The sequence below is a fragment of the Mirounga leonina genome, unplaced genomic scaffold, assembly GCF_011800145.1.
Source record: "Mirounga leonina isolate KUSES-001 unplaced genomic scaffold, KU_Mleo_1.0 Mir_114, whole genome shotgun sequence".
NCBI classification, from domain to species: Eukaryota; Metazoa; Chordata; class Mammalia; order Carnivora; family Phocidae; genus Mirounga; species Mirounga leonina.
In genome coordinates, this window is record NW_023270265.1 from 47,738,471 (window position 1) to 47,761,482 (window position 23,012).

The 23,012-nt window shown below is 47.6% G+C and overlaps 1 protein-coding gene across 2 annotated transcripts in view; it reads right to left on the reverse strand.

The window, feature by feature from the left end:
• DHX32 (DEAH-box helicase 32 (putative)) overlaps positions 1-23,012 on the reverse strand; it is a 50,767-nt gene that overhangs the window by 4,594 nt on the left and 23,161 nt on the right. For both annotated transcript variants that reach the window (XM_034985929.1, XM_034985930.1), the window contains exons 3-9: positions 20,334-20,527; positions 16,037-16,409; positions 10,921-11,166; positions 9,540-9,639; positions 9,294-9,452; positions 1,085-1,276; positions 109-258 (exon numbers count right to left, since the gene is read on the reverse strand). In XM_034985929.1, the coding sequence (XP_034841820.1) occupies positions 109-258; positions 1,085-1,276; positions 9,294-9,452; positions 9,540-9,639; positions 10,921-11,166; positions 16,037-16,409; positions 20,334-20,527 (1,414 nt within the window). The remainder of the gene's footprint in view (positions 1-108; positions 259-1,084; positions 1,277-9,293; positions 9,453-9,539; positions 9,640-10,920; positions 11,167-16,036; positions 16,410-20,333; positions 20,528-23,012) is intronic.

Sequence of the window (23,012 nt, forward strand, 5' to 3'; positions counted from 1 at the left end):
CCTCGGGTGACCAACAGGGCTAGAGAAGGGTGAACAACAACTCAGCTTTCTTTGGGGAAGGAAAGGTGGAAATTAGTCAGATGCTCCGAATCACAAGCGTTCACTTACTCTCACTGGCAGAGTTCAGAGCTATGTCTTGGTAGGCCTTGTAAATGTTGATGAGGGTAAAGTGATCTCCTTCGGGATGTAAAAACGTCTTCCAACAAGTCAAGGCAGCCTCCTCAGCTCCATGTGGCAGATTCGAGAAGCAGTTGGGAGCTTTAAGATGCAAAAGGTCACAAGGTCAGCGAGACTGGAGACCTCTGACCTGAGCACAACACGCAGAGGGAAGGGCTCACTGCTGTGCATCTAGAACCGCTCCCATTTCTCTGAATAAATGTTATTCTTGCTTACTTAGAAATCAGAGACTTAGGATGTTATCATCATGTTTTTGTCCCTGTTTATGTTTGCCTCTGTCAGGTATAGTGAGTCCCCTGCTGGTACCACAGTCAGAGCAGGGGGGCCCCCGGGGACTGGAGCTACTCAGGCCCAGCCACAGCCTTTGGCCTGAGCTGCCAGTAAAAGAAATCATTAAAACACAGAAAGCAAGAAGAATGAAGGAGGTAGGAAATAAGAACAGAAACGCATCACTCTTTGGGGAAGAACACTTCTAGTGACACATTTTTCTTTCAATGTCTGAGTAATTCACTGGATTTTGATTTTTTTCATATTAAGATAATTTGTGGGGCGCCTGGGTGGCTCAGCTGTTAAGCATCTGCCTTCGTCTCGGGTCATGATCCCAGGGTCCTGGGATCGAGCCCCGCATCGGGCTCCCTGCTCAGCGAGAAGCCTGCTTCTCCCTCTCCCACTCCCCCCCGCTCTCTCTTTCTCTGTCAAATAAATAAATAAAATCTTTAAAAAAAAATAATAATAATTCGTCTTTCTACCTTTTAAATCTATTAAAGTACTTAATTATCACTTCAAAGGGTTAAATGAATTGGTCAAAGTCTCTGTTAGGTTCTTAAAATATTTCAAACAGATCTCACTTAAATCTAGACCTGGGACGAACTGACAGCACAAAGGAGCCGTGCTCCCAGAGGAGTACCTGTCACCATGGCCGCGATCGTCAGCATCTCCTCCACACAGTCAAATTCACAGGATGCTAGGATAGACTTTGAGAGCTGTGGGTCAAGAGGAAACTCCGACATGATGATCCCAAACTCCGAGAGATTCCCATCATTGTCCAGTGCGGCCAGGTAATCCAAGTCTTCCAGAGCCTGCATCAGACTTTCTGGGGCTAGCAGAGAAAAAAATCATCACCCATCTCCTAGAACCAAGATGGGGTGACAAGTCCTGGGCCTCCCCTCACATGAAACAACCAAACTGGGCAAGACATGTGAAATGACAGCTTGCAAGACAAAGAACGTCAGGCAGTGAAGGACAGTGATTCCTGAGAGGGGGACGCTAATGAGGTGAGCACCATGACTGCCCAGTGTAAGGCCTTGAAAGAGTTTCCTGGCTGCAGTGCCGGAAGTGGACCCAGATGGAGTCTGCTGGAGTTATGAAGATGGTGCGGAGGGTCCAAGGAGGCTAAGGTGGCCAGAGCTTGCAGGTGGGACTACCTGATGGGAGAGAGCCATACAGAGACAGGACTTGGAAGATCCACGAAAGGTCTCCTCGATTCGTCAGCGGAGCACGCGGAAGAAACTATGTCGGGTCACAGAACCATCCAGAGGATTAGAGGGACAGTGCCGTCTCCTGACACGGGGTCTAGGATACTGCCCACTTCTACCCACTGGGCTGGGAAATCGCAGTTATGGGGCCCCGGGTAGGAGAAGCAGAAGGGAAGACTCCCCGCCCCCCACCCGTGATGTGCACTCTCCAGTGCCAGCTAACAGAGCTTAAAACCAGGACCTGAAAGGATCATCCTGCAACCCAGGATAAAGGTCAAAAGTATTTATAGGAACACAAAATACCCAATACGCAACACAGCAAAATGTACAATGTCTAGCATCCAATAAAAAATTACGTAGAGGCATGAAGAGCAGAAAAATACAGTCCCATAATAAAGAGAAAAATTAATCAACTGAAACTGACCCAGAACCTGCAGAGATGACAGAAATAGTAGGCAAGGATGTTTAAGAGTTACTTGCTGGTGCAAATAAGGGCAGAAGGCTGATTTTCTCCAGATCTGTATTTCTTAAGTTTATAGAACATCAATAATGGTGTGGTGTTTATCACATATGCTTAATCCCCACCAAAAAAGATAATCCATTTGTTTAAAGCAAGGTACTCTCCTTGCCCTTGCAGAGTAAGAGGAGATCAATAAGTACGTGTGTGTTTCATCTGTCGGGCAGGTGGTACAGCAATAAAGGCCACACAAAGAAGCAAACCACACAGTATTAAGCTGCTGTCGTGTTCTACCCCAGACACTGAAGGATTTCCGAGCACCTCCAGATCACTTTCATGTGTCTCAACTCTCGCAGGTACATTGTGAGCAGGAGATGAATATGATGGGGACCCAAGCAGCAATTTCACCTACTTGCATCTGGGAGTTCAATGTAACAAATAGTAAAAATTTTCTTATTTGCTGTTCAAACACCGACCACTAAGCTACTTATCAAAATTTCAGGCCAACTGTGTAACTCAAAGGCCAGTCACCAACTCAGATTTGCTACAATCCCCTCGTTGCTAACAAGATGCCATGAAAACAACAGGAGAAACCACTGCTGTGGATGGAGATACGGCTCGCTGAGGGTGACGTGCAGTTCGTCAAGTCTCTAGTCCTTTCGCTGCAGAAGAGCAGAGCAGGTAACGGGCCTGATCTCAACCTGAGACGCATCAGTCGCAAGCAGATCAGTTCTGGAAAAGCAGGTGTCAGGGCTGCCAGAGGCTCTAAGAAGTAGCCCCCTGCGAACCTGCCTGGACTCCAGACGCCCGCTGAACGACCTGGAGCACAGCTTTAATCCCCGACTGGGAGAGAAGAACTTTAACTTCCCTATTGCTTTCGAATCCTCTCATTGAGATTGAACCACTAAGCAGCACAGGGCTCCCAGGAGATTCCTGTCCTTCCCCGCGTTCTGCTCCCCCAGTCCCGCCTGGGTGCTGGCATGGAGCACTGGTGCGCTCCTCGTTCCTTCTTGGACACCCCTGGGCAACGAGGAGACCTTGAGAGGCCACAGTCCCGGCAAGGAGACAGATGGACTATTTAGCAAAAAAAAAGTCCGAGAGTTCTCTCAGTGAGCCATGAAATGAAGGAACAGGTGACCTGCTGGCAAAGGTGTGAGACGCAGTCATAGAAACACGCATCTCAGATTAAACACAGCAGGAGCGGGTTGCGAGCACAAACTTAATTACTGAAAACTGTTTAGAAACCAATTTCTATAAATCAGCAAAGCCGCTGCATTATAACTTACAGGATCTTTGGCAACTGTCCCCGTAAGCATCTGGCTCCGCAGCTGGGCTCTGTCCCCAAAGGGCACCTACTCCTCGTTTTTATGCCCTGCAGCTCAGTTGGCTGCACACAGGATTACGAAATAACTTCCTAATTCTGCTCCCGTCCTAACACCAGAAGAGGATGTTCTTGGGGTTTTATTATATCAGAAGGAACATTACACAGGTGAAAGAACAACAATAAATAACTGAATAGGATTTGCTAATATTACGTCCACACTTTAAGACATCTCCCCAGTGTGGCTCATAAAACGGTCTCAGCTAAACAGCAGAAGGGCGTAGACGAGGCTCTTCACAGCAGCGTCGTTTAAGTGCGGGCCATGGGAAACAGTGCTAACAGATGTCGTGCCGGAGCAGAACCGGGCAGGGGGTGTCTCTTGGTCAGCAGTCCCCATGGTTGATTCCTCTCTTTCCCAAGACCCCTTAACCTACTCTCTAACCAATAAGGATACAGGATTAAGGTTCGGTTGGCGTCGCTAGAGTTGGAAAGGATCTGAGAGATAGGGGGGCCTCCACTGGTCACCGGGAGAGACGCGTTTTCAGCGCCATGCCCACGGCAAGGTGACTCCTTACGGGTAGCAGCAGACCCTTTTGTCCCCAGCCCTGCCACGGACGGGGTTCTCGGGCTGCAGCACGAGGCAGGGAGCCCTCTGAGCTTACCGCTCCATGCCGTGCCCTGGAAGGACAGCCTCGCAGACCAGAGAGCCTCTGGCACCTCCCGTCACTCCCGCCCAGCCCAGGCCTAGGAAAGGACTAAGGGGAAGAAGGGAGCGGAATCCATCTCCAGGGGCTGCCTTGCTGGCTGTTGGTTAGTGGACTTATTTCCTTCTAAGGATAACACTCAACTCATTCACTCACTTCCTCTCAAGCCACATGTGAGTGTCTTGTGATCTTGGCATTTGCAAGGCCCCAGGGGCAGGGACACATGTGGGCGGATGGGCCCAACCTTGGCCCTCCTGGAGCTGGAGGTCTTAGGAGGGAGACCCACATATAAACCAACGACCAATTTCCAGTGTCCGGAGATGCAATTTTACCCGACTGGCCTCTTCTCAAGGAAATGCACCCCCAGTCCTAGAGAAGCACGATTTTGTAGTACGTGACCACCTCCCAGACTACCGCTAACCTCCAGACACGGCTGCCTGGGTCAGGGTGGGCCCTGCTCAACCCGAGCCAGTGACGCTCTCCGGGGGTGGGGGGCGGGGGTTCAGAGTCTGGATCAAGAGAAGCTGAGGGGTTTCCAGGGGCTGACTTGGAGAGTACAGCTGAGATTCTGCCATGAGGACTAACGAGAGAGAGCAAAGGAGAAGAACCAAGAGACCCAGAGATGAGACCCCGTGTGCCAAGGCTGTTCAAGTCTCTGTTTTCTTAAGTGTTCCTGAGGCTTGACTTCCTTCTCACCCTGGATTTCACTGGACACCCCAATGTCCTTATGATCCTTCACTCGTGTTTACGCTAGCGTGAACCGCATTGCTGGCACCGTGTCCGGAGGAATTCTAACTAATACACCACAGCATAATAATTCAGGTGCCGCTGGAGCTTCGAAAAGGTAGGGGCCAAGCTGGCCTATGGGAGGAACAAGAACGGCCGCCCTCAAAGCTCTCACCGTGTGCCAGGTACTTGCATTCATCACACACACACGGAGAAAGACGACAGAGAGAAATAAAGTCACAGCTTGAGAGGACTAAAGAAAAAAGGAAGTTTCTGGTCCCAACTGGTTTTAGGACTGGGACTTGGGCATCGTGCATGGTGCACAGAGGGGAGACACTGAGGAATCAGGAGATGGCTCTGGGCTGACGGTGTAGACTCTAAAGTCTTGGGACTTCTAGGAAACGGGTTTATGAGTTTGGCTCTGAAGAGGCCAGGACGGGCAGGCTTCTGTTTCCTCAAATTTCAAAGGACATGCTCATAAAGCCTGGCAATTGCCTAACCTCGCCCTCTACACACTACACACAGCACTTCGGCATAAATCATCTCCTGTGAGCCTCTAGGAGCCCCTGACACGAGAGGGCACACACCGTATCCTCATGCCACAGATGAGGAAAAGCTAAGTGACGTGCCAGAGACACAGGGTTCAGCAGCCTGTCTCCGCGCTGCACGACGGGGACGGGGGCCCGGGCCTTTGCACCTGCTGTGTGTCTTCTGGCTCCAAGCTGGACACTCTGCTGTGAGCAGCCTGGGGCTGCCTCCGAACGCCTGCAGCTCCGTATCTGCTTCTCACACGGTGAAAACTGCCCTTTGTAGGGACTCTGCCGCTCAGGGCCCAAGGCCTGTTTCGGAGCTCAGGTAGGAGTCACACAGGTGGGGACAGCTACAGGATTTACTATAGGCCAGTCACGTAAATGGATTTATACTGCCAACTTTATGGGCCAATTACTTTGATTATGCTCACACTCAGATGAAGAAACTGAGGCCCAAGGGGGTGACACAATGCCGGATGTGACACGGGAGTGGGGGGCCGGGGCCAGAGCCCTGGCAGTCTGCTTGGGAGCCCGAGCTCCCTGGTGCGGCCCCTCATCCGGGGCCCCTCTGCCCGGCGGGCCAAGCACGGTCCAGTCCCACAGCTCGCCACGGCTTAATTATCAACAGCGTCCCCTTCTGCCCTCCAACGTCCTGGCCTGGAGAGAGAGTCCCGTGCTCACAGGACCCATGACGAGCCTAATGCGAATCAAGAGCTGAAAATGCTTCCATTCTCTGCCTTCTAAAATCTCTCCCATTCTCCTCTTCACTGAAGTGAAGAAAAAGTACTTTGTGCCTCTTTTCCACACTCCTACCCCGCCACCTGAATACAGCAACAAACTCTGCAAGTGCGACCGTTGCTGACGTGGACACCTGGACGGGGGCTTCCTGCCCGTGTGGCATCGGCCTCTCTGCTCACGTCCGGGGCTGTCGGGCGGGCTGGGGGGTGTGCGGCGAGGCCGTCTGCGAGCACCAGCACGTGCACGTGGCGTCTGCAGCCCCTTGTGCCCCTGCTCTCTTCTGAGTACAGACGGTCACATTTAAAGACCCTTTTGCAAACCCCGAAGCAAAATGCCCCATTTCCAGTGCTGCAGAGACAAGCAGAGGCGCTTCACCAGCGTGCACACGATCGAGGCTTTCCTGTGGCAGACGGGATTCCAGAAGATCCTGACTCCTCTGGGGAACTTCCTGCAGCATCACCGCAGATCAAGCCCCTGCAGCATCTCTAAGCCCTCGTCCTGCCAACTCCCAACACTGGCGTCCACGGCCGCAGCGTGATTCCGTCCCTGTGTCCTTGCCCGCCTCCCCGAGTGCTCGGTCTCGTCCTGCACACCACGTCTGGCCAGTCTGTGTGCGGGTTCATTCTTCCCGGATCATTCCAAAGCCAGTCGTCTCACCCACACGAGCTCTGCACCCAGACACAAAGAGGACATTTGGTGCAGGCTGGTACGTTGCAGCTCGTTTGTCCCCAGTTTCGGTGTAGGTGCCATTGCTTCCCAGAAGGAAACGTGTGCTCAGTTGACCCGGGGCCTCCTGATCCACATCAACAGTGATGGTGTCGCTCGTGATGGAGGTCAATCTTCAGCACCAGGGAAGAAAAAACAATGGACGCTCTTTTTGTCCTTTTTAAGAGATCTTTATCAAGGGAGTTCAATGAATAGCCTGTAGCCTAGTTATGCCAAATTCATTTTCACATGGCTCATGAATCCTGAAAAGGGTAACAGGTTTGCTGCATTTGCATATTTCAATGGGAAGTTGAATTAAATGCACCAGCTGCAAGCATCATCTTTTTTTCCTCCTAAAATGATGAGCCAGAGTGACTCCACAGTTAGCTTTTCCCCCAGCACAGCAGAACACAGTCCTGTGCGTACCGCTGGGAGACAACAATAAGCCGCCGCCCTACCCTCGGTCCCCGGTGACCGGCTCCGGGCCGAAGCAGCGCAGACGGGGCCCCCGGGGGAACGCAGCGTTCTCTGCACCGCTGTGCTTTGCTGTCCGCTTCTCCCTGCACGGCAAGCTCACCGAACAGCCGCTGTCCGCAGCCAAGAAGACGCCTAGGGAGTCAACACGTGCTGATGCGGGGCCCAAGAGACGAGCAGGGGAGCTGGGCAGCCATTTTCCCGAAAACGAAGCGTGTTTCTTCAGAGCTCGGTCTCTGGAAGGTCTCTGCAGGGGTCACTGTGGCCAACTGGCCTCCCGCAAAGTCGTCCGAAGCTCTGAGGTCACCGAGGAGAAACCCGAGAAACGGGGGCACGTGGCAGAGACCCTCCCTTTCTTCCTCAGTGGTCAGAAGGACACCGGGAGAGGAGGGGGCGGCTGGGAAGGCGGCCGCCAGCACGGCCGGCCTGCTGGGCCCCCGGCCCCCGCCCCTGTCTAGCTCGCCACAGTTCCCGTGGCGGGGGCGGGGGGGCAGCGGAAGGCATCCCTTCCTGTTGAAGCCCCGGCAGGCCGCGCTCAACGAGCCGCGTCTGAGCCGCCCCTGCCGGCTCGGGGGTGGGGCGCTGGAGGTCTGGGGGTGCGGTGGAGAAGCGCCAGACAACTCCCCAAGGAAAAGAGGGCACAGACGACTGGAGAGATGTTGAGGCCCATGGGCCTCCGCTGTGTTTAAGGAGACACTCCAGCAGAGTGTTCACCCTCTCCGTCTGTGTATGTGACCTGATTTCTGTGACTCAGTTTCCTCATCTGTAAAATGGAGCGAACCAGAGCATTTGCCTCAGGGGCTTGTTGCAGCTTTGAACAACTATGTGTGTGCGGCCCATACAGAGGGTACTGCCGTTCTCCCTGAGAGGACAGGCAGATGTTTAAATGGACAAGAACAAGGAGAGCATTTGCTACTTTCAGCCTTTCTTTGCCGGCTGACTGCTGACGGTTTAAACTCCGTAGCCAGTGTCACCCCCCAGACATTGCAGGCAGAGCGTTTGCCCACCAGGTAGGAGAAGCCAACCGGGAATGTGCGAGAAGGCGGGAGGCTAAGAAGAGAAGGTCCCGGCTTCCCTTCCTGAGCTCAGCATGTGGCGTGGCCGCCCCACACACTGCTGAAGCCGCCTGCCCCGTGCTTTCTCGGCCTTTCCGCAGCACCCTGCTGGTGCCCCAGAGAGCAGCCGCCGTCCCAGCGAGGGAGGGGCGGCCCTGGAGGGGAGAACGCCGGCACCTCCTGGGTGACGGGACCCACCAGAGGAGAGATTCCCCCGGAGAACCGTGACCGGCCTGTAACCAGTCTCAGCCCTAGGTTCAAGAACCTAACCTCTTCACAGGAGAGCTGGACCGTAATTACAAAGGAGGGAACTTCTAGGGGGGCTCCCCCATGTGACAGAGCGATGCAGGAGGAAGGACTGTAGGCTGACACACGTCCCACCAGGAAACCTGAAAGCTGCCAGAAGTCGCCTGCCCTCGGCTGCAGGCAGCCTCAGATGCCACACTCAGACCGCAGCAGGCCCCTCGGGCCCACCCTCCTGGGCTCCCGGCTCCCATGGCAGACCATCCTCCACTGCCTCAGGGCAGGGATTTCTAGAGGCTTTTTAAAAAATTCCTTCAGAGGGTGCCTGGGTGGCTCAGTTGGTTGAGCGACTGCCTTCGGCTCAGGTCATGATCCTGGAGTCCCGGGATCGAGTCCCGCATCGGGCTCCCTGCTCAGCAGGGAATCTGCCTCTCCCTCTGACCCTCCCCCCTCTCATGCTCTCTGTCTCTCATTCTCTCTCTCTCGCAAATAAGTAAAACCTTAAAAAAAAAAAAAAATTCCTTCAGAGAACATTTGCCTCTAAAGGGAAAAATGCTTCCGTACACACGCCCGCCACCCCACACTTGCCCGCACTGCCGAGGGCCACCTGCTCTCCGGCCCGGGCCCGGACAGGAGGCAAGGAGGCCCGTCTTGGCCCCGCGCCTGCGCCCCGCGAGCACAAAGCTACCTGGTCTGTTCATGAAGTCGCAGTGGCCTAAGCCCGCGATGTCTATTCTCTTCAGGAAGAGCACCATGCTGGTGAGGTTGGCTTCCTGCATTTCCACTGGCTTCAGTGGCCGCATGTCTTTGGAAGCAAATTCCTCAGAGTACAGACAGAAGAGTTTTCCTAGAAGAAACCAAGGAGAGTGGTTTTAATGTCTCTAGGTTGCCTTCGTTCAGGAATTTACAGCAATCTTCGTGATCGTGGTGCTACCTGAAGAAGACGAACCGAGAATCTGCTTGCGTATCTCCGCTTGGCTTTGGCTGATGGGCTGCGTGATGAGTGAGTCTGCTCTTATTCTAGGGTTGTACACCTTTAAATGGAGACACAGCAACTTTAGCATCAGATCACTCAAGATTTCGCAGGCTCGCTGTACTGGAGGGGAGCGTGTGGTTTGCAGCATTTGGTGAAATGCTCTGCTATGGACTCATTCTCTCTGGACCATCTTTATTATTGTTTCACTTGCCTTGAGACAGAAACTGCTAGCGCCTTAACAAATGGATTTCAAGTTGTCTGCTTTCATTGTAGGTTCCATAAATATGGGACCTCTGCACCATCTCCTGAAATGCTAGCGGTGTCACTTCTCAAAGCACGACCCTGTGATGACAACAGATCGGCATCCACCACACGGAGGAAAGCATTATCATCGGCCGGTGCGTCTCTTCAAGGTTCTATTCAAATTGTGATCTCAGCGGTCTGACCTTGATAATAATATGCTGAGATTTTCCGGTCATATCAGCTCAGACAAAAACTGCATATGGCACCAACAGTGATTTTTTTTTTCTTACGGGGGCTGGAGGGGGGCAAGTAATAGCTCTGGGTTCTCTGAATGGTGGACTAATTCAGTAAGAGCCCAAACTGGTGCCAAGGGAACCTTCAGAATGGTTGGAATTGCTCTGTCGCAGTAAGATACTCAGAAGACCCGGTTTCCTCGAGGGATAAAAGCATACGTAATCTCTAATAAGGTGAAACGGATCAATACTTGGGTAGGTTCCTTCAGTTCTTAAATGCTAGGATTTCTTAAGTTCCAGTGTCTTTGAGAGTTTGAGATATCCTACTTCCCTTTTTCCTAATTTTCTTCTTTAAAGGTAGTTATAAAAAATATTTTTAAAACGTTAGGATAGAATTTTATCATATCAACATTAAAGCTAAAACTTGGTAAGATTAAAGTCCGTGTACTTGAAACTAATTTCTGGTAAATCACCTCAGGGAAGAGGCTAATCATTTTGATAACGGGGCTACCAAAAATACTCAGTGGATGGACATAGGGAAAGGTTGGTTTAAGAGTCCAGTAATTCGCCTTGCTAGCACCAGAGCTTAAGAAAGACCACTGACAAGGAGAGCCACCATCTTTATCGTTGTGTCTTTTCTGAAGACGTCTTCCTGTGACACCTCTGTCAACTCAGTTTGGGGATTACCTACGTGCTAAGGAAAGGCAGTAATGGGTAAACAAGACTCGCAACACTTTCCCTTTCCACACAGGAGCCAGAGACTCCCCAGAGCCCATGCTTCATCCTCACTTCCCCAGTGGGCATCGTGGCAGGAACCCAAGGACAATGATCAGCAGATGGTTTCCCGACTCGACAATAATTACCTTTCTCCTTTCCACACCCACATCAATAACAAATTTGACTGTGTTGCTCCAGATCAAAGACTCCCCAGAGCTCGCAGTTAACACCACTCTTCTCTGATAAACTTGGCATCTTTTTTCTGTTTCATCATTTGGCTTGAACAATGCACATTTGTCTTTTGGATACAAAGGAATAACTACCAGCTCTCCAAGATCTGGGTTTAAGTTCGATCCTTCTTGACAGATGATTTCATAGGCTTTCTCAATATCCTAAAGTAAAAAATAACATCAGCCATGAGAATAAACATGTCACAAACAACTTTATTACTTAAAAAAAGGTCTAATTAAATAAAACTATAGGCAAAAGCCGCATAATGTATACAAGGAAAGAAATACCTGTGTCGTCTACGTGAATCATTACGTGAGGATGTAACTGGACAAGAACATTTCTTTGGGGAAGTTAAATATAATTTATTGACAATTTCATGGCTTTTTAAGTCCAAAATGGTTTTCCCCTTGTGAAATGTACTACCCTGTGCCTTCATGCATTTATCCTATGTTTCTAGCTTGATGCATTTTCTCAAATCCATTACCAATGATGGGAAAACAAAGTTATTTTCACATCAGTGATGATGCATCACTGTGAACTAATGGTAACAGAGTAGAGAATTATAAAACAATCTCTGGACTTCCAATAAAAACATATACACATACACATTCTGTAATCAGGGTCTCCGGGTCACTCTGAAAGCTGTCTTGACCCATTAGTACTTTAAGACAGCACACGTGCAATGAAGTAGGCAGGAAATATTCACTGCTAATTCACACACCTTGGCATGATTCAGGCATTTAGAAATATCCTTTTAAATTGTTTCACTGCCAAATGTATTGAAAAAAAAGTAAATTATTTCCCTTAAAACTATACGTAAGTAACTAGTGCAAAATGCTCAACAGGCAAGGCATTTTAGATAGTATTTTTCTATTTCTCAAATACAACTAGTTTTTTAAGACCTCATATAAAAAAGATGTCACTTAATTTAATTCTTACACCTTTTTCATTTATGTTTCTAAAATTTCTACTTTCTTAAGGGCCCAACAAACTACCAAATGGAAGAAGCCTCATTTCATTCATTAGATTTCACTAAAACTCTAAAAAAAAAAAAAAAAAAAGATGACTTTCCGTGACCGTTCAAGTTTTAAGACCTATTCCGTTTTCCAGTGCGCTAGCTCACTCACTCTCCTTCCTTCGTTCATTTGCAGAAGAGGGTTAACAGAAGGGTTTTGTAGACTGATCTGCCTGGAAAAATGGCATCATGGGTGAGCTGTCTGAAAGTTATTCCTGAGCCGCAGGGAGGCCCCAGGAAGCAGGGCAGAGGCCTCCACGTGAGCAGGTGTCCAGTTACATTCTTCTGTATACACGTCCCACAGAGGTGGCTTCCTGGCGGCAGAGGTCTACCAAGCAGAGTGTAACCGTGGATCATAATGAATGAAAACTTGCCGAATGGGACAATCGGAACAAACTTACAATTCTGATCACGCCATCATCGTATGTGAGAACAGCCTGTTAGACAGGGACAGCAGGAACGTGGGCTGTGCATCCCTGCCGCTGGCCGCAGCTCAGCCCCCCAGGACATCCCCCATTCCTCCCAGCAGGCTGCCCACAGGTGCTACTGGACTTGGAGATGGACACAGATTCCAGCAGACCACTTGTGAGCAATTATTTTTCAAAATAAACCTTCAAACTGGACCCAAACGTTTCTCTTATTCTCTTAGAATACTGTTTAAAGGTAATTTAGGCCGCTCATTTTTTATTTGCTTCTAGTTACTAAACCTTCTTGGTTGTAGGCGGGTTCTTAGGTTGAGTTTTGTTCCGAATGGAGAAAGAAAAAGGCATAAAAAAATCTTCAAAAGCAAAAAAGCGGAGCAAATAGAAACCGACGCTGTATGTGGTTCAGACTCCTCAGGCTCAGCTGACAGGGCTTTGAGGCCATAACCTTCAGAATTTGAAAAAAAAAAAAAAAAAATGCTCAACATACGAATCTGGTGCTTCCAACCTCTTAGTCATTTCCTTCTTACCCAACGGGTACAGTGCACTGACCTATGGGGGGGGCTTCCTAGGATTCCCTGCAAAGTCATGGAAAGCACAAGACACACTGAAGGGAGATCCCTCCAAACGAAAGGCCCAAAACCGCACAGAGCACTTCCCAGAAACCCTTCAACCTGACGGTGCCTTTCTGGAATGGTTTAGATGGGCACAGGAATTGGGCTGATAGAGGACCATAAATCTCAACTTCGCTCTCTACTTAACGTATTTCACTTTTCCAGGTTAGAAGACAGTTAGGTGATGAGGAAACGAGAAACACCGAGGGCTCAAAGCCTCGATCACGTGTGAAGACGTGGGGCAGCACGGGGCCGTGGGGACTAATCCACAGCTGGTGAGGGTCGGGCCAGCGCTTACAGCACGTGGGGCACCGAGTGCTCACCAACCCAAAATGCTGCAGAGTATTTCTACAATTATAAATGTAGCTCTTAACATAGAAAATGACCAGCAGTACGTTTCTGTTCATGTACTTAACTGCTTGCGTTCCTAGGACATTTAACTGCCATGGCAGATTTGAAAGTTTTATATAGAAATTAAGAAAGCTTCAAATAGTACGGGAGGAAAATGATCAATAGCTGTTAACATGGATTTCAGAGCAAGGCAAATTTTCCCAAAGAGACAAATTGTAAGACCAAAGGAAAGGAGTATCTTTTTTTTTTTTGAGAGAGAGAGAGAGCGTGCACAAGCCGGGGTGGGGCATGGAGGGGAGAGGGAGAACTTTAAGCAGACTCCACACTCCCCACAGAGCCCAACATCCCAAGACCCAGAGATCATGACCTGAGCCGAAACCAGGAGCCGGATGCTTAACTGACTGAGCTACCCAGATGCCCCAGGAGAGGAATATCTTAATGGTAATGCTGACAGAAGTGGTGAAGAAGAAAAGAAGAACGTCCGTCAGGAGATGAACTGTGTCCAGTTTGTTGGGGGGAGGCGGGGAGAAGCAGACACCAGCTGTGGAGTTCGGAGCCGAACTGGGAGGGAAAACTGGTCCGGCAGAGGTATGCTGAAGCACGACGCTGCCAAGCCAGGTCTCTGCCTGAGCCTGTGGACCCCGGGGGGCCTCCTGCAGAGACCCCAGGACCCGGGTCAGACCTGCAGCCCCTACCCAACATCGCAAGACTATGGTTTCTTCACAGGAAATGTCTTTCTGGTCCAACTTCATGAAAGATTATATGCCTCTGTAAGCCCTGGGGTTAGACTCCCAGCCTGGGTAAAAATGCATCTCCTAAAGTCTGACATTTCAAAAGTCACCATGTCATTAATTACAGCTTATATTAAACTTATAAGAATCAACTACCTTTCTTAAGACCATCCATCCACTATCCCCAATTCTGTTATGAACTTTATTTTTCAAAAACCCATTTTGGGGGGCGCGTGGGTGGCTCAGTCAGTTAAGCGCCAACTCTTGATTTTGGCTCAGGTCATGGGATGGAGCCCTGTGTCAGGCTCTGCGTTCAGCATGTCTCTCTCCCTCTGCTCCCCCCTCCCCCAATCTCTCTAAAATAAAATCTTAAAAAAAATCCATTTGGGAATTTTTGCTTACTCTGACTTGAAGAAGGACTACTCATTCTACCAGTCTTAATTATACTCCCCCCCTCCAGAAACTTAGGTCTTCTTTTTCACCTAGCGACTGACATTGACACTGGCTAATTCTGCCATTCTTCCCTTTCTAAGTCTTCTACGGGCTACACTGAGAACCTTTAATCATCTTCATAAATCCTTCTCTTGGCTGCTTCATCATTTTATTACTTTCCTCAGGACTTTCTTGACTATCTTGAATCATGCAGGATTAGGAAATGGTAATAGAATAAATCACTGTAATAGGTAAAAGAACAAATTATATAATCTATACGTGAAAAATTGATAAACATGCTGTAGTTATCATATATCTGAGATTTTAAATCACTTTCTTTATGGAAGCAGGTAAAATCTGTCTAAAGTTCCTGAAGCTAGGAGGGTCAGTCATCCTTTATGCTCTGAATGTAAAACAGAATAAATACTTCTGTAAGTTATTTCTGAAAGCATGTGAAACTTAAGATTCTGATGGAGAGCTCAGAAACTTGTCTTTGTTCAGCTGGTGGCTGAGCCAATCAATTTCCTTTTTGGTTTCTACTTAGTCACTGGAATCACTACATATTTGGGTCATGGTCCAAAAACTAGTACTTTTACTGAGTAAGATGATGGGTAGGAAAACAAAGACCAGGAAATTAGTCTCTAAGAAGAAAGGTATAATTCTTGAGATTCTGGAGGCTTCTAGATTCGGCCAACAGAGTGCTAGAAGGGAAGGAGGCGGCCACTGTACAGCTGCAATTAAAAACAAAAACAAAATCCAAAGGAACCCCAAATGGCATCTTGAGGATGTAAAAGCAATAACAGATGCTCAGTTACACATTTCGAATTGTTCTTTTGAAAGCACATCTAGAATCCAAGTCAGATTTTTCTCATTCATCTTTTAAGAAGAGGAGCCCAGTGTAGGAAGAAAGCCTTCCGGGAACGCTATACATTTTATCTTTCTGCCTCACACCCCACTGACTATTGTAGGAACATCTGTGGGAACTTTTTTTGTTCCTTTGCCCTATGTCAGGTGCTTAGGGGACAGTCCTCCTCTACGGCAAACACTCCTGGTCACACAGGAGACCACCGAGAGGGTGACAGGGGTCAGTGTGCATCTTCTCTCCAAGACCATCCAAGCATGCGGGCGCAGCAGGGGCTGGGCATCTCGGGCAGCCTGAGACCTGGCCCAAGAGCTCTGGAGACCCCCCACTGTGGAGTCCCGAGCACCTCCCCTGTCCCCTGCTCTCACAGCTCGTGATTTCACAAGCCCTCCCGTGTCCTCTGCTCAGAACCCGTCTTATTTACCCTGCCGGCATGGCTTCCCGAGTACTTTAAAAAAAAAAAAAAAGGTGTGTTGGAACCAAATATTTAAACAGTGAGTCAGTAAACGGACACCTGGATGTTAATTATTAAAAGCTTCCCAACGAGGTTAAAAGGTTCCCCCTAAGGAACCCCAGGCCTCTGTGAGGTCAGAATATGACTTACGTGTTCACAGGCCAGAAAGACTGCAATGTCCCCCTTCTCACCGGACTGGTGAATTTCAAAGATAAGGCGTAAAATAGACTCAAAAGACTCCTTCTGAGCCCCGCTCAGGTACACAACCTCCACAGGGTGCTGCTTTTTCACTTCTATGAGAGGCACGTTTCCGTAGTAAGAGCTGAGTTTGCTGATCAGGTGTGGCGAGGAGTTAATTATGAGCTTCAGTTCCGGGCGTGCCAGTAACACATCCTTCAGAAGTCCAAGTAACACGTCGGTGGCAATGCTTCTTTCATGGACGTCGTCCAAGATGATGACCCCGTAGCTGCCCAAAAAAGGGCTGGACATCATCTCTCTCTGCAACATGTCATCCGTACAATACCTACGAAGAAGCAGTAGGAAAGTCAGAGGCCCTCAGGAAAAGTCGGAGACTCCAAACACCACCACAAACGCCTCGGCTACACCCTCTCGCTAACTGAGGGGTTAGTGTGACATCATCACACGTTACTACCGACTCTGGTCTAAAAACAAATTATTTAAATCTGTGCTACTTCCTTCATGTTAGAAATTAAATCTATTCCCTTCTCAGCAAAAACTCATCTAAGCACTGATCTTACGGGGAGAAATGCTCTCTGCCAGGAGGATGCGGTGTGTTATGGAAATACACCAAGGCTTCATTAAAAAGAGGAAGGTGGTGACTTATTTAAGACGCCTCTAGACTCAGCAAGGCCTGGGCCTTCCAGATGATCAGGTAACGCTAAGGGAATACTAAGGCTCAATCCTAAAACAATATAAACCTTCAATTTTCTCCATAACACAGAGATCTACTTCCTATCTTTGTGTTACAAAGACCATGTGTACAGTGCTTTAAAAAGTGCTGCTCCTGATAACTATTAAAAAAAAATAGATTGTTAAGGTTTCAGGAAATGTAGTTTATATTTCAAATTCCTAAAACAGACTTTCTGAAAGCTAAAAATAAAATATAGGATAGTTTTATTAATATTTTCCAAAATTAAATGTATTGAATTTGACCTTGAATGAAAATATGAGTAATTCTTTTAAAATCTATGTTCTAGGGGGTCCATATTTGAAATTTATGTGTCACTTCTACAAGTCTGGATACCTGGTTCAGAAAGACTATTTTTTAGGGATATAATATTTGGGTACCCACTGTTTCAAAAAAGGTCACGAAAAAGCTTACAGAAGAATTAAGATGTTATATACAACATCCAAAAAAAATGGTACTAGGCATAAAGATTATATTTACTAAGGGTCTATTATGTGCCTGATAAATTAGATACTAAGGGGTTACAAAAAAAATGAAAAAGACAATAGCAAGTATAGAACACTGCCTTCCATAATCAACAGGTCACTTTAAAGCCTCTCATTTAAATAGCTATTCAATCTGAGCTTTTTAAAAATTATGGTTAGCATAGTTCTCTAAGAAAATGAATCTGGTTCCGCTTTACCTAGATAATGAAAATTTAGCCAACATGTACAAGGTGCTCACACTTGTCAGCCCCACGGATTAGCTCGTTTTGCCCTCACAACAACCCTGTGAGCAGGCAGAGTAAGCACCCCATCTTACGGACAAGGAAGCCTGAGCCCGGAGTGGTCAGGTGGCCAGTGAGGGGCTCAGGGGAGCAAGTGGTGGGGACAGTCCTCTTACAGCCATGCTGCCTCCTCTTCAGAGCACAGAATACCAGGAGGGAGATGGGGGAGCTACTCTCTTTTATCATACGGCTTTTCACTAGTTTGAGCCTCTCTGCTGTGACTCCAACTCTGTTAGCATCAACCGCAGTACCTGCTGACTCTGCACCGGCTGGGGGCTGTCAGCCTGGAGAAGAACGAACAGTCTCCCAGCCACGAGAATAATGGCAAAGTGCAGATACAAACGACAGTGTGAGGGCCAGGCCCCCCAGCCAAGGCAGCAGGAAGCAGAACCTGTCGGGGCCACGGCAGGCCACCAAGTCCCACCGCCTCCCGACGTGCACCTGCGCCTCAGCAGCCCCACAGCTGAAAGCTGTTGTCCTTACTAAGAGGGAATGCTACATGCAGATAGGAACTAAAAAGAGGTCAACGTAAATTGTAGCCCTTCCTTTGGCTGTCACGATCGAATGCTTGGTGGGGGGGGAGGGCTTTCCAGAAAAATATCACATGGAAGCCAAGTCCCAGCCGAGAGAGGTGTCTTCGACCTACTCTGACAACATTACTAGATTTCTCTACAATTATTTCTCTCTGTGGCTTTCTAAAAAAACAAATATATACTTGGTCCATATTAACAATACTGTAATATTTCATTTAAAAAGTGACTACATCCAAGAGTTCCTGCCAAAAGGTTTTCAAAGTCCAGATGGCATTAAAGATATAAAAATACCTATATTAACTTTAGACTATAGTCAGAGTTGTCCTTTAATTAATACCATGACCATCTGAAAGGCCACTTCAAAATGTAAAAGATAAAGAATGAATCTGTCAAGCTTGGGGATCCTTCACTCCTTCTGGGTCAGGATGTCCTGCCCTCTCCAACTCCAGCAGGGAGGTTTTAACCTAGTTAATCTGTATCATTCACAGATCATTTGCATAATAGAGAGTTTATGCATATATACGAAACTGATGACTCGGGGACACCATGGCTATAAAAGCAGAAGGTGACAGATCTCCAAGAAGTTCAAGTCCTATCGCTGTTGATGGAAAGATTCCCTACGGTTTAACACTAGCCCGAAGACCTGTAGCTTCCATTTTTGAAGATAAACATTGGAAGGAAAGCAGCTTGGTACTAACCAAATGAGTCGCATGGCCTTTCTGAATGGGAAAAGTCTCCAGACTTTACCACTAGAGGCTCTAGGCTCTCTAGCCAGCTGGGAGAGGGCACTACTCCTTCTTTCCACTAGCAAATTGGCTGAATGTTCTCTATGAAACAAGCATGTCAGATGCTGGGGATATGAGGAAGCAAGAGCCAGCACCGCTGTACTACACCGTGCCACACCACACCACACCACACCGTACCACACCAAACTGTACTACACGCCACACCATACCACACCGCACCACACTGTACCACACAACACCACACCACACCAAACCACACACCACATACCATACTACACCATATACCATACCACACACCACACCACACCATACTACATCATACACCATACCATACAACACTGCCACACCGTACCATACCACATCACATCATATCACCCCATACCACCCCACACACCATACCATACGACACACCACACCACACCACACCGTACTATACCATACCACACTGTACCACACCGTACCATACCACACCATACCATATATACCATCCCTGTTACACTAAAGCAGAGCCTCCCCAACAGTGTGTCACATAAAGGAGCTACAGACATGCGAATATACTGTTCCTAAGACACTTGTCTCCTCAGCCCTTGGAGTGGTCAGGCAGTGCCTGGGGCAGCTGAAGCCCTTGGGATGGCCAAGCAGCTTGGACCATTTCCTTGGGGTGCTGTTAGATATGTTCACTTTCTAGGTGGGCTATGATATAAAACTTGTTGAGAAACACTGGCCCAGAGCACTGCTTTTTTTCAAGTATATTTTTTCTTTTCTCTTTTCCTCTGTGTGTTAAGCTCTTAGAACCCTCTGTGCAAAGGAAATCTCACAGCGAAGCTAAAAACAGAGATAAAAAGATGCCTTTCTCCCTCAGCTTGTGGTAGCTACTGAGAAGGATCCTTGGAACCTATAAAACTCTGAAAAGTAGAGTTAGACAAACACTGATCAAACCTGCCATGTGGAGGCTGGTACCAGGTTTTACAGAGGTCCGGCCGAGTATTTTCTAAGGTACGGTACAGGAGGGTGAAGGGAAGCCTTCCTGGAGTAGGTGACCCTTGCATGGGGTCTTGCATGCCTAGAAGGAATTAGCCAACCCCAGAAGAGCCATCGGCATTCCAAGCAGAGGGCACAGGGGCACAAGAGGACCACACGTATGTGTCAGCTTGGCTGTTGCACAGATAACTTGTATGGACCCATCATGAGGAGCTTGAGAAGCCCAAGCTTGAGGGCCTTTGGGCCCAACCTAACAAGTCGTACCTTTTCCCTGAGGATTATGGGGAGATACAGAAGAAGTTTAGATAAGAAATCCCTGATGATGTCCGTGTAGGAAAACCGCCAGTGCACGTCTGGCTGGAGATGGAGCGGCCTCTTACTAGGACACATTATAGATGTCTAAAATGTAGAACACAAGAACACGCTCCTCTAGGATGGTAGAACACAAGCCGAGCGTCATCAGGCACAGCAGGCCCAAGCTCCCCACACCCACCTCAGGATGGTTTCGCTGGTGCAGCAGTTTTCAAAGGGGATCATGTAGCCAACTTCATGGCCAATGTTCACATCCATCTCGTCTGCCACGCGGAGGGCGAGCTGCACCGCCGTGGGCTTGTGGACCTGTGTGCACACCACGCCCCCGTGCTGGTAGTGGATGGAGAGGCAGTACTCGGCGCACCACTGAGGAACCTTTCACGGGGAAAATGAGACAGGATCAGCTTCCTCTGGGAGAACCACCAAAAGACCAGGGTTCATCTTATACATAATTGTTTCTTCCACCAGTGAATCACCAGGGGGCTACGCTACATCTCACTCAGTGAAAATCTGAACCATCTGTGCTTATGCACAGAATCATTCCTATTAAAAAGTTTAAGGGTTAGCAGGGACTGGGAGAGTTTGACTTCCTCCAAATGAAAAAAAAATGCAGATAAAAATAAAAGCAAAATAAAAAAAAAGATTTTTAACCTCAGCTGGGTTTCTGAAAAGACTCATGTATTTACAGGCTGTTATTTTCTTCCTGGTTACAAGAGAGCTCCATCAAAAATATGGCTTCTGGTTACACTGTATGTTAACTAGGTTGAATTTAAGTAAAATCTTAAAAAAATATGGCTTCTGGTATCAACTACTATGTTTTAAGCAATGTTAATATTAAATAGCATTTCGATGAAAAATAGTGACTCCAAATTAAAGCATGCACATTTAAACCTAAATGATCATAACAAAATAACCAGATAAGCCTGCTCAACATTTCCCTGGTAACAGAAGCTAAAAGGAAATCTCACAGCGTTTAACAGCTAAATACGATGTAAAATAAGCCCACTGAGCTAGTCAACCAATCCATCCAGATTTGGAAAGAGTCAATTCCAAGGCCTCTGTTGAGTCATTTATATTAAAAATCCTTTTACTGAAAATGTATTATAGAGCAATTGGCTTTACCAAGTTCATTTGTGCAATAATGAGTAGAGTAGAAAGTACTTGTTTCATCTGTATGCTGTAACCTTAGGCACTGTCAGTAAGCCATGCTTTCTTACATGTGTCTTTAAAATAAATCATTCCAAGAGGGTTTTTAAATAGATCTAAGGTACTAAAAGGTTTTAACATGTTTAATTATTTTGAGATGTGCTATTTAGTAGAGCCATCATAGAACTCCTAGATTATAATCCTCACTATAATTTGAAAAATAAACATAACCAGAAATCATAACTCCAAAATGAACTGATATAGAATGCTAATCCCTAATGATTAATAGTGCAAATGTAGTTCCTTCATTTTAAGATAGGTGTCAGCCTTGTCAACAGGTTGAAAACTAATCAGTAATTTATTCAGCACCCACTTTGTTCTGTGAAAGATGAAGGTTTAAGGTACTGCACCCAGAAAATGTGGAATCAGGGCACAGCAGGGAACGACAAGGTACTCCAGGGACCAAAGTCCAGACTTCCAGGCCTGGCTTGCTACTAGTTCATTATTTGGTTTGTTTGTTTAGTAATCTCTTCACCCAAGGTGGGGCTTGAACTCACGACCCTGAGACCAAGAGTTGTACGCTCTTCTGACTGAGTCAGCCAGGCGCCCCAACTAGTTTGTTATTTGTAAATCACAGTTTCTCTAAGCTTCAGTTTCTTCTCCATAAAATGGGTTGAAGGGATGAGTTACCTTCGAGTCTAAGCTCCTGGGACATTTGCTCCACAAGGCTTACTTAGATCCCATAGGGCACTACCCAACGACCATACACTGATGACCCTTCCTGCCACTGCTGGTCTGTTCCTGGGGTCCACCCGGCCCGCCACGCTATGAGCTCTGGGAGACCAGAGACCTATCTTGGTCACCAAATAATCTCAAGTAATTTTACTCAATAAATATTTGATGAATGAACAAATTCCTTATACTTTCCAAAAATATTTTAAAAGCCTATGATTCTGTATGCTCTACCTTGAATTGCTTCACAGTCACCAGATCACCCCACTGGGAATTGACATAAATTTTTCATTTTTTTTTCCACCCAAATTTTCTGTCCCCTCATTCCCTAGCAAGTAATTTTTAATTCTTGCCAAACCCTTGCTTTTTAACCTGATTCCCTTCATATCACGGTCCACTCTCTAGGTGCCTGGCTGAGACTTTAAATATCATTCTTGTGAAAACCGTATTAAAACCATTCGTTTGAGGGGCACCTGGGTGGCTCAGTTGGTTACGCATCTGCCTTCAGCTCAGGTCATGATCCCGGAGTCAGGTTCTCTGCTCAGCGGGGAGTCTGCTTCTCCCTCTGCCCCTCAGCCTGCTCATGCTCTCTCTCTCTCTCAAATAAATAAAATAAAATAAAACCATTTGTTTGAATTTTTGTCTCCCCACTGGACTGGAGAGTCCTTAAGCTGTGTGGTGTGTGTGGTTCATATTTTCCCCAATCCTTAACAGAGGGCCTGACACACATAATAGGGATAATAAATATTTGGATGGATGGAAGGTTAAGGATATCGTAATAATAATCAGAGGAAGAAAAGGAAAAGGCTTGGACTCAGAACTGAGAAGTAATAAAACCAAGGGACATTTAACTACAAAGAAAGCATGAGGAGTACTCACAAGCTGAGTAACTATGCATAAGAAGAAACAAATATTCTAAGATTTCTAACTAAGAATAGTAGAGTGAGTATCACCAACCATCAAGAATAGAAAACTGGAAAGT